This window comes from Haliaeetus albicilla, chromosome 19 (genome assembly GCF_947461875.1).
Source record: "Haliaeetus albicilla chromosome 19, bHalAlb1.1, whole genome shotgun sequence".
NCBI lineage: Eukaryota > Metazoa > Chordata > Aves > Accipitriformes > Accipitridae > Haliaeetus > Haliaeetus albicilla.
This window is the reverse complement of record NC_091501.1, coordinates 4,636,959-4,652,449: the sequence shown is the minus strand read 5'-3', so window position 1 is coordinate 4,652,449 and position 15,491 is coordinate 4,636,959. Positions and strand designations below refer to the sequence as shown.

Genomic DNA, 15,491 nt, shown 5'->3' with positions numbered 1-15,491 from the left:
GAAAAAACCTCAATGAAGTACTTTCAGTTGAGAAACCACATTGTCTTTAACAACCATTCTGAGCTACTGATAAAGAGCTTTCTTTTGTCACCATACTGTATATTATTTTAATGAATTAGACTTTTAAAAAATTCACCATTTCTGATAAGGGTGAAATATGCTGAAAACCAAAATTATTCTGCATACAACCACTTCTTCAAGTCTGTAAGCACACAGGTTTCCTGTACTATTTTGACAGTGCCCTTCCCAGCCTGAGCTCAACTTCCTATGTGGCCATTGGAAGTCTCCTGCCTGCAGACTGAGACAAAACGAAAATGGTGGAGAAAAAATATTACTCATCAAACAACAGCCCTTTTAGAAAGATGTGTGAGGGGAAAAAAAATGATGGTGTTTTTGGGTCATTTGGAATTTGCACAGGCAAACCTGAAAGCTGTGGAAAATGTTTTAGCCTTTCATCATGATTGGTTCTTAAGAGGTTTTCCTGTTTAATACTTACCTCTGTGTGGAGAACGTGTCTAAACCTTACATTGTGGCATGACTCATAAAATTCAAAAGAAAAATTAGCAGAATGCCAGCAGAAATGCTCACTTGTAACTGGCGTAGCTAGTTACCTAACAATGACTACTATAGCCAGCTCCTGAGAAACTGAACCATTTTATTTCACACAATTATTTTAGCTTGTGCAAGCTAGTGAAATGGTGCTTCTGCTGGAAGCATCACAACTGTGGCCATGAACATTTCTCATACTAGGCAAGCCTCCTCCACCCTTCCTAAAGAGCGCAGACTAAGCTGCCCTGGAGCCAGTGGGAACACAGGAGGTGGCCAGGACAGGGACAACACTGAAGGACAAACCAGAGCAGGATGTCCATGGCCAATGGAAAATGGTCATGACATTGAGGCAGCAACATGACTCACTTTGGATTCAACCCTGTTCAAGAGGAAAGCAGAGCTCCTGACAGGCATGGTGCTCTTGATCCCTCCGCATGTGTTCTCCTCCTTCCTATCATCTTTGTCCCTACCTTTGCCACTTCCACTCTCATCCCCCTCTGCCGCAGAAACCTACTCTTCCGGATTTGTCCGGGAGGTGACCCCATTTGATGATGACTGCATAAGCACTTCTACAACTGGGGCAGTGGCAAAGGGCACAGCATGCTTCTCAGGAAATCACTTGTTTTAACGCTCGCAGTTGAGGGCCCAGTCTGTAACACCAAGCTGATTGTCATGAGCATCAGCTCTTCCATTGTTCAATGAGTAGTACTCCATTTCAGTAGTCTCTTTGCCTTTCATCACCTTCATCAATACAAGTCTCTCCTTTCCACCGAGGAATTTACTGACATGTTGAAAACAGACAATGGCTGCCCTTCAGTTTGAGATGTATTTAACAGCAAACTATGAAGTGAAGTGAAATTTAGCAACCACATTTACCTGGGTTGGATGACCATGTTTGGATGGCATAAAGGAGATTGTGCCCGTAGCCCAGGACAGAAATTTTGAAGTTTCTGTCTCCTTTTTCTGACTGGCCCCCTGAGTGCCAAAAGGACACAGACAGGGCTGCTGCTATGAATGTAGGGTTAAGCAGTCTGAATAGTGCCATAATAAGCAGTTGTACTTGGTGGTACAAGCTAGGCCTTTCAAGTTCACTTCGCCTACTGTTATTTTAGTATTATATTCCTAGTAAGTACTCCAATTTTCCTGCACCTCGTACTTCTCATATTATTCCTTGTGTGGAGAAAGGCTAGGTAATTAAATTGTATCATTAGAAGGAAAACCAAGATAATCTGAGAATAAGCATTGTTCCAAGCTACCTCTGAATTCACTTTCTCTGAAATTTAATGTAATTCATTAAACAAAGTAAAAACCTGAATTGTGCCTTTTACATTTTTCCATGAACATTATACTTCTACAATGTGTGTATTTCTAGAAGAAGTTGAGTATACTATTTGATAAGGTCTAAGGTGTGGGGAGGAACCTCTTTCCCAGTACGACAGATGAAGTGGAACTAAAGCCAGTAAAGTCAAGCTTGTGACACTTTGTACTTTTGGTGAGATTATTTGACTGCTGATAAAACATTACCTCCGAGACAACAACTCTGCCTTGTAAAAAAACATGTTCCTTTACAAAACTAAGTACTTTTGGGGACAGTATCCTCCTTCTACCCTTCCCCTAGCACCTGTTTCCATGAACTCCGCCAGCAGAGTTCACGCTCTCCTCGACGTTTTTGGTTTCAGAAGACCATCTAAACCAGTACATACACTGAAAAGGAGGGAGGAGAGAAAAGCGGCCCAACCAAACCCCTCCGCACGGCAGGCAGCCAGCGCGCAGAGATCACTCCCGCCAGGGGCTTACCCCCTTCCAGGCACGGCGGGAATAAACCGCCGAGGCGCACAGGCCCACCGCTGAACAACAACAGCAAAACCACCTCAATGACGGAGGCGAACAAGAACCAGCCCCGCCATGGCCGCCACCCCGGGGTCGGCTAACTCCTTCCGGCGCATGCGCGGACGCAGCCCGAACGCCCCAATCATCGATCGCCGCCGCGCGGCGCGCCGAGCGCACCGATCGGGCGAGCGGCCGGCGGCGCGTTAGGAAACGCCTCAGGCCCCGGGGGCGGGGCCAGACCGGGGAGGGGGCGTGGCCGGGCGGCCTGAGGCGGTGCCGCGCCAACCAAAACAACGACACGCCCCGGCAGCCCTTGCGCCCGCTCCCCTCCCGCCACCATCACCATCGCCGCCACCCGGCGGGGCCCGCTTCGGGGGCGCGAAGGCGGGCGCGGAGACCCGCCGCCGCCATGAAGCTCCGGGTGCGGGTGCAGAAGCGAACGGCGCCGTTGGAGGTGCAGGGGGCGGAGCCAACGCTGGGGGAGCTGCGCGCGCAGCTGCGCCGGGCCCTGCTGCCCGCCTGGGGGTACAGGTAGCGTGCGGAACGAACCATCGCGGGGTGGGGGGGGGGCGTGTGTGTGTGTGTGTGTGTAGGGGGGGCGGCCGCGCGCCCAAGCTTGGGCCGGCGGCGCCGTACCACGCGGTGCGGGGGGAGGGGCGGGGCGGTCCGGCCCATCTCTCTGTTTCCCCCCCCCGCCCCACGGTGTCTCTGCTGCCCCCTGCCGGGCGGGCGGTGCCGGCGCTGCCGCCGTGTGAGGGGGAGCGGGAAGGGGCGGCGGGCGCTGGCGGCCCCCCGGGGCCGTGGGGCGGACGGTTCGTCTTTTGGCCGATCGGGAGGAGGAGGAGGAGGAGGGGAGGCAGAGCGACCGGGGTCGAGAGGCACCGAGGGCTCCGGGGTGAGGCCGGTGGCGTGAAGGGGCGGTGGTTGGGTTGGTAGGCCCGTGTGCGGTACCCCGGAGCGGGGGGGATACACCGCGGCCCGTCACGGCAGCTTCTGAGGAGATTTTTGCTTCGCCGGCTGTTCGCTGCCGAACAGGAAAGTAAAACTTGCTTTGGGAAACGCTGAGCCGTGAAATAAGGGTTGCAGCTCGGGCAGAGCTGACTTAAATTTCCCCGTGGGTTTTACATCACTAAAATTCTTGTAGGTTGTCTGTTTTATAGTTTTGCTGTCTTCTTAGAGAGCCTCTGAGGTCTGAATTTCGTCAGCGTTTTATCTGTGAAGAACTCGTGGCAGCCTTTATAAGAAAGTCTGCAAAATCAATTTAAGAAATACCTATGCAAGGGGCTCATTTTCCGACGGTGGCTAAAGGGTTTGCATTGCCAAACTTTTAATTGGGTGCGACGTACTGATGTTCCACTGGTGACACGTACATTTGGTAGCACTGCACTCTGCTGCATAGCAGTGTGGGCAAGAGAAATCTGAAGTTGCTGCTTGTCTTGCCACAGTGGGTGTGTTTTATAGCTGATGCTGGGTAGCTGCTTCTGTGCTACCCAGCTGCATTTCTGTTTGGTTTTTTTTTTTTTCGGTAAGTGCTTGCCCTGAAGCATCTTTTCTTATTACCCTCATTTGCAATTAGCATGCTGTAGGGCAGCTGCTGACCTTTTGAAACGAATATTTTGCTTAATCAGAGGGCAAGATGGTTGAGTCTGCAAGAATATCTTGTTTTTAAATAATCTCAGCCAGTAGTTTATTTAAAATTTATTTTGCTAGGTGTGATGTCTTCTAATTTGGAGGGCACTTGTTTGCTTTCCTTTGTAACTGTTTTATGAACAATTACTGTAAATGAAGTTATACCTACCAAGCAGCTGTGGCTACTTAAAATGTACTTGGAGAGAAACATGGGGGAAATAATTTCATACCATTTTTTTTTCCTCACTCTTCCTTTAATAATGGATTAAAACCGGCAGCATAGTACTGTTGTAGTATGCAGTATGCATTTCTAACTATACCTCTGTGTGCAGTTACCCAGGTGCAGCCAACCATGCTTCCTTTTCTGTTTTTTTTCTATTTTGCAGTTCTGATACTGAGTTTTCAATAACATTGAACAGAAAAGATGCTCTCACAGAAGATCAGAAGACCTTAGCTTCATATGGGATTGTTTCTGGTGATTTGATATGCTTATTACTAGAAGAAGCAGATGGACAACCCAACCTACCTCCTCCTCCTTCTACTCCTCCCCGACTTGAGAATGGTCATGAGCCGTCCACCTTGATCCCCAACAAAAGTCAGGCCAACAGTCCAAACAAAGAAGGGCAGAATGAGCAATCTGAAAACCAGAAAGCTCAAGTGGAAGTTCAAAAGACTGACGAGAGGGTAAGTACATGAGAATTGCCCTGCACAACACAAGGCAAAAACCAAGGTATCTTGTTGTGTCAGGTGCTGTACTATATAGTAGAGAATCTTTACAGAATAATTGGTTCCTTATACTTGTCTGATATATAGCCAGTTACTTGGATGGAAATTTGTCTCTATTCTTTGTTTATTAGCTGTGACACACAAGCTAGTTCAGAGAACCTGAGATGTTTCAGGTCTGACATTTTTACAGGATTTAATGTTTTTGCTGGAACATGCACTTTCCGTAAGGTAGTTAGGAGTGTGCTTCTTACCTGCCCCAGTGCTGTCTTCTCAAGGAAACTGATTCTAGGTACTGAACAAACGCGACAGGCACTGCCTGTCGGAAACACCACTGGCAAGATGAGTGCATGATTCCTTTCTAATGGGTTATAACAGTTCCCTGTGATTCAGATGGCCTGCCGTAGTGTGAGACCTGTCTGTCTTGTGCATGGAGGTAGTGTTGCTGAGATAGCTCCTGCCTCATGCTTCCTAGGTGTACATCTGTATGACCCCGAATGCTTCAAGCAACTAATAGGCACATTTTTTCATATTACTCATTGGTTTGTTTCCTGTGTGACAGTACATATGATAGTTAAGCAGATAACAGGACCCAGCAGCTGCTGGGTCCTGTGGTTAATGGCCTTCCTAAAGGAGGCTCTGCAGGTACAGCCTAGTGCCACGGTCTGTCTCATTAGACGATCCTGTCTGTTTTAGGCAGGAGCTTGAGAAGCTGGGAGGAAATTGTCTTCCAACATTCTTTCAAAGCAAGTATTTTTTTTGTTTTGGAATGAATTTCAAATACTAAATGTCCCTTAAAAGACCTCATATAAAGGTTGTATTAAATTTTAACGTATGAAAATTAAGATTTAGGATAAAAAGAATTGTAAAATAATGAAAGAAAATGTAGTTGGACGATTGTCTCATTGATTCTTGTTGGGAGCAATAACCCTTACATGATGCTGTGGGCGTGCAAGCTCCTTATGTCTGTCAGTCAGACCATAGTAAAGCTGTGCAGAAGTATCTGTTTCATATTTATTTAATATTTGAAGGCAAGATGAAGGATTCTCACATCTTCCTCCAAAATTGTGGTGAAAGATGGCAGGAAAATTTCTAAGCAACTAAGTGTCATTATAGAAGAGCTCTAGAAGTCTGAAAAACTATGTTTAACTGGGGCTACATCTATTGCTGTTAATGAGAGAAGGGAAGTTCCACGGGTGGATGGCCATGCCAGCCTCATACAAACATAAGGGTGTCTTGGGCCATTGAGCGTAGATGTGGGGGAGAAGTACCTACAGCTCCTTTAGACTCTTTTTTCCCTTTCCTCACCCTTCCCTTAGATAAATCTGCTTAAAGTTTCCATTCGCTACTTTTTTTGGTAATGTATCTGTGGGTGGTTTTATAAATTACATAATAATATGCTGTGATTTTGGTAGAAGCAAGGAAGCCACAAAAAAACCACAGTCCTCCTCAAGTGGCAGCAGATACGCTCCATTGATGTTTTTTTTTTCCCCAGCTATTTAGGCCTATTGTGTTTCTAAGCAGCCTGAGTTACCATTTTGGTTACTTGCCATGCATGTTGGCTAAATTTGAATAAATGGTGATACACAGGAATAATTTACTCACCATAGTATGTTGCAAAAATTCTAATGAAGGTTTAGTTTATTATTATCACTTTGTCTTCAAGTAGTATATGCAAGAAAATGAGAGATCCTTTTATGAAGGGCTTGCATCATAAATATTAAAAAATACAGAGGCTATGTGTATAATCCCAGTCTCCATCTGGGATGCTAGAAAATGGAGATGTAATGAGTCTGTGCAACTTGCATGAGAAATCAGTAGAGCAGACTTGGTGCCTGTGAGGACTGGAATAAGCAGATGAATAATATTGATGTATATAGAGGTGTAATTTTCTGAACGAAGGTGTGTTTTGCTTTCCCTTGAAGGCAGGATCCAGTCTAGAGTTTCCTTCTGGATTAGTCCCAGAAGATGTTGACCTGGAAGAAGGTACAGGTTCCTATCCCTCCGAACCCATGCTGTGCAGTGAAGCTGCTGATGGTGAAATACCACATTCCTTAGAGATGCTCTACCTTTCTGCTGAGTGTACCAGTGCCACTGATGCCTTGATTGTTCTAGTACATCTTCTCATGATGGAGACAGGCTATGTACCTCAGGTAGGTGCACAACCAATCAGGAAATTCCTTGGTCAGTATGAGAAAGCTGTGTAATATTGTGGGAATGTGGGATACAAGATGCATCTGAAGATCCACTTCTGGCTTTGTATATGTCAGTCAGCAGCTGGGGCTACTGAAGTATCAGCTTCTCTAATTTGCCTGACCAGTAAGCATTAAGGCTAAAGACTAGAGCAGCTTTTAGGTGTGAGAGAAGAAGCATGTCCCTGTGTTTCTTTCAGTCCTCAGCCTCACTGGGACCCAGCTGACAACCTCCTGTTTCTGCTTTATACATTTGAGCTTGTGTAGATGTGCTTAGATTGTAGCACTTCTTTGAAGCGCTGCCTTAAGCATCAGTATCATCTCAATGGTATCCTGTTCAAATGGTGGTTAACAAGGCCTAGGCCTGACAAAATGGTGTCTCCAGTTCCTTATTCACTTCAGCTGAGTTCAGTTATGCTTTGGTTCTGCTAACCTACAGAGATATCTAACTCGTAGTCGAGCATCTATGGCGATACCTCTGTATGATGTATGAATTCACCTTTTCCCTTTAGATTTTCAGAGATGTGGCTGAACATGCAAAACAAAGATTTGCCCTCAGGGAAGGTGTTTAAATCTCATGTGTTTTCTTGCAGTGAGGTTAACCGAGCATATGTAGGGGGTCAGTTTAGGTTTCCAGTTGACCAATACCAGTTTAATAAATCTGCTGAGGTAATTGCATTTCTATAGCCTGAAATGCTATCTGAAGAATACATTTGCCACTGGGAAGAAAGTTTGTTTATGTCAGTCAGTAGGCTTGGAAGTAGGGAAGATGATTGCTGCGCAGATTGAAGAGGAAAGAGAGAGAGTCTACTTGTAGTTGTGATTATGTTGTGTCCCCCTCTGGGATTCCATCTGAGCCTTTTCATGCTGAAATTGAAGGGAAAAACTGTTAGTCCGCTCAGATTTTTGAATGGATTTCAAGCTATGATTCTTCAAGCCCTGTCAGACCTCATAAGTTCGCAGAAAAGGTATGATGACATGTTTTTCATGCAGTAAATTAACGTACATGCAGGAGTTGTCAGAATGCTGGAACAAATGACAGAATGAAGTACATGTCTCAAAGAAATAGGTGTGAGTCTGCTCACTGAACAGCCTCCCCTGTCACACACTGGGACAGGATAAAAAATTACTAAACTTCTCCTTAGATTTTTTGATAGTCTTGGGGAAAATAGTATATAATCATGCAATTGTAGTCTGTGTCATAATGTGCATTGGGACTGAACCAAGATTTGAATTGCAGGCAGCATTCTGCCAGTTCCTACCTTTTAATTCTCTTTTTTCACCTCTTAGTCTTGCTAAAGTATGGCGGTGTTATCTGTGTGTATTTTTAGGGGACGGAAGCCAAGGCAGTGTCTATGCCAGAGAAATGGAGAGGGAATGGTGTTTATAAGCTACAGTACACTCATCCTCTTTGTGAAGAAGGTTCTGCTGGTTTGACTTGTGTGCCTTTGGGAGATCTTGTTGCTATTAATGGTAAGTTAGTCAAGTTTTTATCCTGGATGCACATTGCTAAATATCACCATTGTTTAGCAAGAGAGGACTTAAATGTGCTTTTGTGCACTCTGTTTAGAACTGCACCTTGATTATCCAGGTTGCTGAGGTGCAAGACATGCTACTTCCTGATGCTTAATATTCTTGGCATTTCCTGTCTCCCTGTTAACTGTTTCTCTCCCTCTCATCATAACAGATCAGTCCTTAGAGGATTCAGCTGGCCTTTTCATTGCAATGTTGTAGAAATCTGTTTCTTGTCTCATTTCATGGGAATGTTTGTATACATTGCCAAACATTAAGAGAGGTAGATTGGCTCCAGCTACAATATTTTGTCTTGTCTCATGTTCTTTGCAAGACTTATAAACAACTTCCAGACTATGTATTCTTTAGCTTTAATGTATAATCTTTCTTGTAGCACGCCAACAGTTTAACTGTGGTCTCAAAAATTGTATTTAGTTTAAACTATTCAGTCCAGAAAATTTAGGGAAGTCTAATTTTTTGAGGGAACTTCCGTATCACTTGGTGGTTTTTTTTTAGTTTTGTTTGTTCATTTGTTTGGTTTTTCATTCTTTTTCATATTTTATTTAGCATTCGAGCAATTCCACATTTTTGCAGAACCAACACTAAATTGGGTCTTGATTGTAATTTCAAGATACCATTGATTCAGATTTTTATGTTTATTTGTAAAACTTGTAACTGATTATGCCAATTTGTATAAGCACATATGTTTTCTCAGAACGTGTACACATTTTGATCAAATGTTTTGACCAAGTCAGGTTAAGGTTAGATTTAGGACAGTGTAATGACTACCATGCATATAGTGTTCCTATAGTAAGCTTGTTGAATCTTTCTCTAGTTAATATTTCTTTAATGACTGGGTTATAATAATGGCTCGCTGTGTACCTCTTCTAGCTGTGTTACATCTCTTTCCGCGTGACACAACTGTGGAAGGCAATGCTTGGTTTCTGTCACCCAGAACTTTGTTTATTCCCTGCTATTTTAAGTCCCATTTTATTTTTCTGAAATTTTTATTTGTCTTGCTGCTTGCTATAGTTAGGTATTTTCCTTGAGCGGATCTGGTAAGGGAGGAAAGTAAAACACCTCCAAAGGGTAAGGCAGTATGAAGTTGTCTTTGTCATCTCTCAATGTGTTTTAAATTTTGAAATGTCTTTTTTTCTTACATTTGCAGCAACATTAAAAATCAACAAAGAGATTAAAGGTGTTAAGAGAATACAGCTATTGCCAGCATCCTTTGTTTGCTTTCAGGAGCCAGGTATGATTGAGCTATGATACTCATAGTAGTAAACTGAAAGTAAAGAAGTGACACAGTGAATAAGGATATTTAGTAGGGGTCCGAATAGGTACAGAATAGCAAAAAAGAACAAAAATGTGGTTACCGTTTAGGTTAGTGATAGCTCTGTGGTAAAAGGAATTCAGAGTGTAGCCATTTACTCACATTTTGTTTTAAATTTTAATTTCTTGGATTAACAGTGTAAAGAAAGAACCTTGCAAAGCCCAAGTCATCCTTTGGCCTGTATGCCTGTTATTTATGAGGTCTTAAGCATATGTGTGAATCGCTGGGGCAGCAATGCTGGATTATATCCCCTTTCTGCCTGGCAGTTCAGGACTTCAGAGGCTGATGGTACCTACATTCTTGTTGTGGCACTGTAATTGTTACATTCTTTTTGTCAGAAAACATGTGCTGACTACATAGCTCTCTCCAGAATGCCAAAATTAGAGGGAAAAGTAAGGAGGCGGCAGAGGAGAGAAGGGCAGGTAGATATGGATCCTTGTGAGCACAGACCTGACTAGCCTTTTTGTTCTCTGAAGTATATGAACTGCTTTGTTGGCAGTTGAGGCTCACTCAATGTCCTGCACTGTGTCCTGGGTAGCCCTAGTTGCTGATGTACAATTCCAGTTGACAGGCTTTGGAAGAATTAACTGAGCACTGAAATGTATCTGATATAAAGGTAGTCTTCTGGCTCCTCTGTCTTCAGAGAACAGAATGGAAAAACATTCCTGTCAGAAAAATGAATATTGCAGGCATTTACAACATAGGTGCATGTTACACGTGAGCTCTGAAATCTGACAGAGGAAGCCCTGACAGCTTGAGAGTCAGTTTGTTTCTGAAGAACTCGAGTATTTCTCTTAATGGTGTAAGGCCAAAGGAAAGCCTAGCATGACCATGGAACTGGTCTGTAGTTTGTCAGTGAACTACTTATTGCATGATTGTTACACTCTAGCTGCAGAGTTGCTCCTGTCAAGATGACAAGCAGATTACAGTTCTGCTTACAAGAAACCCATAATTCTTCTGCTCTTATGTACTTTTTGCATTATAACCTCCTGAAGTTAAGCTTTTTACCTCTCTTCTTTGATAGAAAAGGTTGCAGGTGTTTACAAAGACCTTCAGAAATTATCCCGTCTCTTTAAAGACCAGCTGGTGTACTCTCTTCTGGCTGCTGCCCGACAAGGTGAGAGAAAATGTTTACAATTAGAGATGGTACTTCATTTTTGAGGATGGAAGGGAGCGGGTCTATCTGAAGGAGCAGTGTTAGAAACAGCTGCTCAGTGATGGGTATATAAAGAGTAAGCATAAAGTCATTTGTACATTCTAAAGAAATTATATTAATCTTTGCATCTCAGCAAATGTTAATATATTGATTATTTCCTGGGTTTTTTTTTCTGATTGCTCTAGTTACATTTAAGAGACTGAAGTGGAGTGGCTGTTATCCACACTTGGCGATGAGAAAATCATACCACAATAATTTTGTGGCAGCAGTTCTGTAGTTTTGATCCATTTCTTTGTCAAAGCAGAAAAATTTATATAGCATCATATTTGGAAGTCTAACCCCAGGAATGATCTTCTCAGTAACTGGTCATTGAGGGCTTGGAAAGGATGGTAGGAAGTAACTCAAGCTGGTGTTTGTGAAGCAGTAGGAAGCCAGGCTTTCTCTGCATAGGTATTGCCATAAAAGGTCTCAGCTTTGTATTCTGAAGACTATTCAGTGGAATTCCCTCTAGACTTCAGTGCGGAAAGGTTTTATGTGAAGCATGTGCTCTATATTTGATGTGTTTTTTGTGGGCTCATGAAATTGGGCAGGTCTTTTTTCTTTTACCTATTCCTTTGTTCTGTAGCCTAAAAACATAGTTAGGTGTGTGGAATGTTTCTTAGGCTTAGTGGCCAATAGTGGTGAGTATGAAGTGCCATTTGCCCTATTTTGTGCACTCCATTAATGTACTTAAGAGTTGCAAGAGATCTGTTTTATAAGAAATCATGTCACAGTACTTTCTGAGAAAAGTGGTGTAACTCAGGCATCAAAGGGAAATGATTTAAGGGAAAGATTATAATGTCCTTTCTTTCTTTTAGGGTCTTTAGAGATAGAGTAAACTCTGCACCACTTAGGTAATGCTTCTATTTTCTCCACTTTGTAGCTCTGAACTTGCCAGATGTGTTTGGGTTAGTGGTCCTTCCTCTTGAGCTCAAGCTTCGGATTTTCAGACTTCTGGATGTCCGTTCACTCATCTCTCTTTCTGCTGTTTGCCGTGATCTTTACACAGCTTCAAATGACCAGCTTCTATGGAGGTTTATGTATCTGCGAGATTTCCGAGGTAATGTTGAGACACGTTTTTCTAATTACATTCTCACGTGAGCAGAGGGATTGGGTCTGACAGATTTTGTTAAGAGGCTCCTCAGGCAACCGCTTCTGATTTTTAAACACTGTGAGTAAATGCAGTCATTTGTGATGCTGACCAGTACAGTTGGTCAGGTGTAATTCAGGTGGATGCGCGGTTTTCTGCCAGGAAAACTGGTGACAGTCTGCTGAGCCATTACTGATGGACTACATAGTTCTTCCCATTGTGTGGCACAGACTTTCCTTGTTTTCATCTGTTTCCCTGGCTACCTTGGTGTTTTGGCTATTGCAGATATTGGGAAGTGGAGGGAAGAGATATTCCTGCTATAATTTCTCACAAGAGATTGAAGGAGTAAGGTGATCAAGGGAGGTGCTGTCAGAAGTCAAAGGTGGGGACAGTGTTTCTGGGATTTCTCTATTTATTCAGTAACTTTTGGAGATGATGCTTTACATAGAATGGGCATGCAAGCATATTACCTATTGATTGGTCCTGGAGCTTTATATTTTTTAAGATGCATTATCTTTATGAAAAATGTATTGACCCATCTCTTGATTCTTCTGCAAGTTCTGACAAAACTGTGGGCATCTGTGGCATGAATGCTACTTAAAGGTAAAATAGGTTGCTCTTCTTAATTTTATGCTTCTCTTTGTAGATCCTATTGCGAGACCTCGTGACACAGACTGGAAAGAAGTAGGTGGCGTTTTTTTATATAATCTCAGTGAGATTAGTCTCCATGGGCTAGTTTGAGAATAAAGCATAGACATTGGGAGGCAGTAACTTTTGAGTTAAATTTTGGTGTAAAAGTGTGGTGTTCTGTGTACACATGTTGAGTTTGGTCAGAGTAGGAGAAAACAACATCAACAAGTTACGTGGTGCATGCCCAAATAGTGGGTTAGAGGTCTTCCAGAGATGCTGTGTTTGGTCTTTGGCAGTCAGGGGAGTTGCTATTCTGGGTTTTCAGACTGGTGAGGAGTGCTTTTCAGAGAAGTGCTGCAGAACTGAATGCAGTTGCTGAAGGTGGAACACAAAGCATTTACAGAGCTTTAAAATGCCTTTGTTTCTGTCTGCAGCTATACAAGAAAAAGTTGAAACAGAAGAAGGAGACCCTGAGATGGAGGCACATGATGTTTCTGCCCCCTACACCTCATCCAATCCCCTTTCATCCCAACCCATTCTATCCTAATCCCTTTCCTCCCAACCCATTCCCATCAAACCCAATCTATCCCCCAATGATCATTGGTGGAGAGTATGACGAGAGACCAACACTTCCTTATGTTGGAGACCCAATTAACTCACTCATTCCTGGCCCAGGAGAAGCACCAGGCCAGTTTCCTCCTTTCAGACCACATTTTGACCCAATTGGTTCCTTGCCTGGAGCAAACCCTACACTTCCAGGACGAGCTGGTCCCAATGACAGGTTTTCACCTAGACCCAGCCGGGGCCGCCCCATGGACATTCGCCGTGCGTTCATTTGATTGCTGCTTTTTCCCTCAGTGAGTTTTCTAGTCCCTGAGCTTGCTTTCTAACTGCAGGAGATTGCAAATCCCAGGCACTAACATCTGCCTTCTCTTCAGATTGTGGCAAGAACATGTGTGCATGGTAATGTTTCAACCACAAAGGCTGGGTTTGTTTTATGCTCTGGTAGTACTGTACCATCTGGCACTAAGGTCTGTTTCACGAAGAGCTACAACTTAGAACAGTTTGTTCTGCTTCCCGCCCCCCTTGCCCTTAATCATCTGTGAAGTGCTACTTAGAGACCAGAAGGATACCAGCCAAATATTTGCTGCATCAGATAAAGAGCACTTTAAATATAAAGCCTATACTTGTCTGTCTTATTTGAAAAGTTTTATTAAATTGCCAGGAAAAATGACGATGTGTAAAATCTGCCTGGCTAATAATCTCTATTGACAAAAACATCTACCACATAGAACAGGATACTACCACTGTTAGATGTGCGTTCATGGAAATTTTCAAACATGATATTTCCTTTTTCCTTTAATGTTTTATTAGGTAAAAAGCATTTTTGTATTGTTACTTAATACACAAAGAATACAGGGAAGGGATTTTTTTTACAATGGAAATATTAGAACACAGATCAATTCGTTTTACAAACAACTGAGTAAAGTCATGCTACAGTGCAACTTGGAAGTCTGAACAGAAGCAGAGCAATTTTACAAAGAACCAGCAGCAAAACTTTTGTCTTTCTCCTTGACTTTACAAATAAGGAGCTGTAGTACATGGCTGCATTTACTGTGTGTGAACTAAAACTGGTGCAAAAATAAATCTTTCCTCCTGCCTAACTTACTTAAGGAATTAAATAAGTTGATCTGGTTGCAGTGGAAATGGGATCACAGCAGGAGAAGCAGAATGAATTCTCACTTTACTGCAGTAAATTCCATTTAATTCCATTACTTAAGTATCAAAATATATCTTGCCAAGAGGAAATGTGTTATAGCACGTTATGAGCACCTTTCAAGTGTTGCCCTATTAACTAATGAGCAACTAACAAGACCACTGTTAAAGTCTGATGATACCTGCAGGCTGATGCTGGAGCTCAATTAAAGGAAGACCGCAATGACTAAACTTTGCTAGAACTTTTCATTTCTTACATATTTTTTTAAGATGGATTGATCTCAGTGTTTCTATAAATGTAAATGGTACTGATGACTGTTGTGACAGCTGATACTGTTTTCTAAAATCTTTTTGAAATTCCAGCAGTGGAAATGGAATGACATTTCCTGTTGAATACAAGCTATTTAATCCATAATACTTATGTGCTTTTTCAGGTGATATTTCAGTGATTCATCTTCTTGTTTTGTATAAAGTCGGCTGACTTCAGTAGGGTCAGGAAGTTTTGCCATTAACTCCGGTGGAAGTAAAATATAATACTTTATTTTGCTGTCAAAAGTTGTATTGCTTCTTTCTTCCCTTTTCTACTTCACAGCACTGGCATGCCAGTGCAAATCCTCCCATAATTAAATACCTAAGAGTATGTGTTTAGGGACAGTGGTTTCACTTCAATACCAAGATTAGCCTTAATTTTCGACATTTGCCTGCAGTGGTTGAATTGCCTTGTTCAAACAGAATTTTCAGTTAAGTGAAGCATATAGTCAGGCCTCTTAGAGCTTACAGTGATTCTTTATATTCCACTGACTATAAAAACGAAAAGGGAAATCTACACTGCGTTGGTCTTGCACTTGTGATGAGTGCTGCAGAAATGCTTCAGAAGTAACTGTGTCATGTGGAAGGTGTAAGGTCTTGTGTACCTGCCTGTCATTAGTGAAAGAGAAGAAAATACCGCTGCAGGTATGAGCAGGACTGCTATTCTTCTGAACCTTAGCTTTATACAAGACTCTTAGTTGCATAGGAACGTAAGTGACATTCCTCTTGAAATACCACACCTAGATACTACAAGAAAGTCAAGGTGTTTCTCTGTATCTAAAC

The 15,491-nt window shown here is 42.7% G+C and overlaps 2 protein-coding genes across 2 annotated transcripts in view; one reads left to right on the top strand and one right to left on the bottom strand.

Moving 5' to 3' along the window:
* LOC104318286 (BPI fold-containing family C protein) overlaps positions 1 to 2,661 on the bottom strand; it is a 32,864-nt gene extending 30,203 nt beyond the window's left edge. The window contains 3 exon segments of the mRNA XM_069807368.1: positions 1,426 to 1,557; positions 2,347 to 2,389; positions 2,391 to 2,661. Coding sequence (XP_069663469.1) covers positions 1,426 to 1,557; positions 2,347 to 2,389; positions 2,391 to 2,525 — 310 coding nt within the window. The 5' untranslated portion in view covers positions 2,526 to 2,661.
* A 122-nt stretch (positions 2,662 to 2,783) lies between these two features.
* FBXO7 (F-box protein 7) lies at positions 2,784 to 15,225 on the top strand. Its single transcript, XM_069807365.1, has 9 exons — positions 2,784 to 2,910; positions 4,395 to 4,692; positions 6,657 to 6,884; positions 8,255 to 8,396; positions 9,604 to 9,687; positions 10,793 to 10,885; positions 11,847 to 12,023; positions 12,700 to 12,737; positions 13,118 to 15,225. The coding sequence occupies exons 1-9, from the start codon at positions 2,789 to 2,791 to the stop codon at positions 13,520 to 13,522; spliced, it is 1,587 nt and encodes a 528-aa protein (XP_069663466.1). The 5' UTR covers positions 2,784 to 2,788; the 3' UTR covers positions 13,523 to 15,225.
* The last annotated feature ends 266 nt before the right edge of the window (positions 15,226 to 15,491 follow it).

What these genes read in the sequence shown, in the direction of transcription:
- FBXO7 (XM_069807365.1), top strand. Translation starts at nt 2,789, where the DNA reads ATGAAGCTCCGGGTGCGGGTGCAGAAGCGAACGGCGCCGTTGGAGGTG. An exon ending in TCTGGCTGCTGCCCGACAAG is followed by an intron (nt 10,886 to 11,846) that starts GTGAGAGAAAAT and finishes TCCACTTTGTAG; the next exon opens with CTCTGAACTTGCCAGATGTG. An exon ending in GTATCTGCGAGATTTCCGAG is followed by an intron (nt 12,024 to 12,699) that starts GTAATGTTGAGA and finishes TTCTCTTTGTAG; the next exon opens with ATCCTATTGCGAGACCTCGT.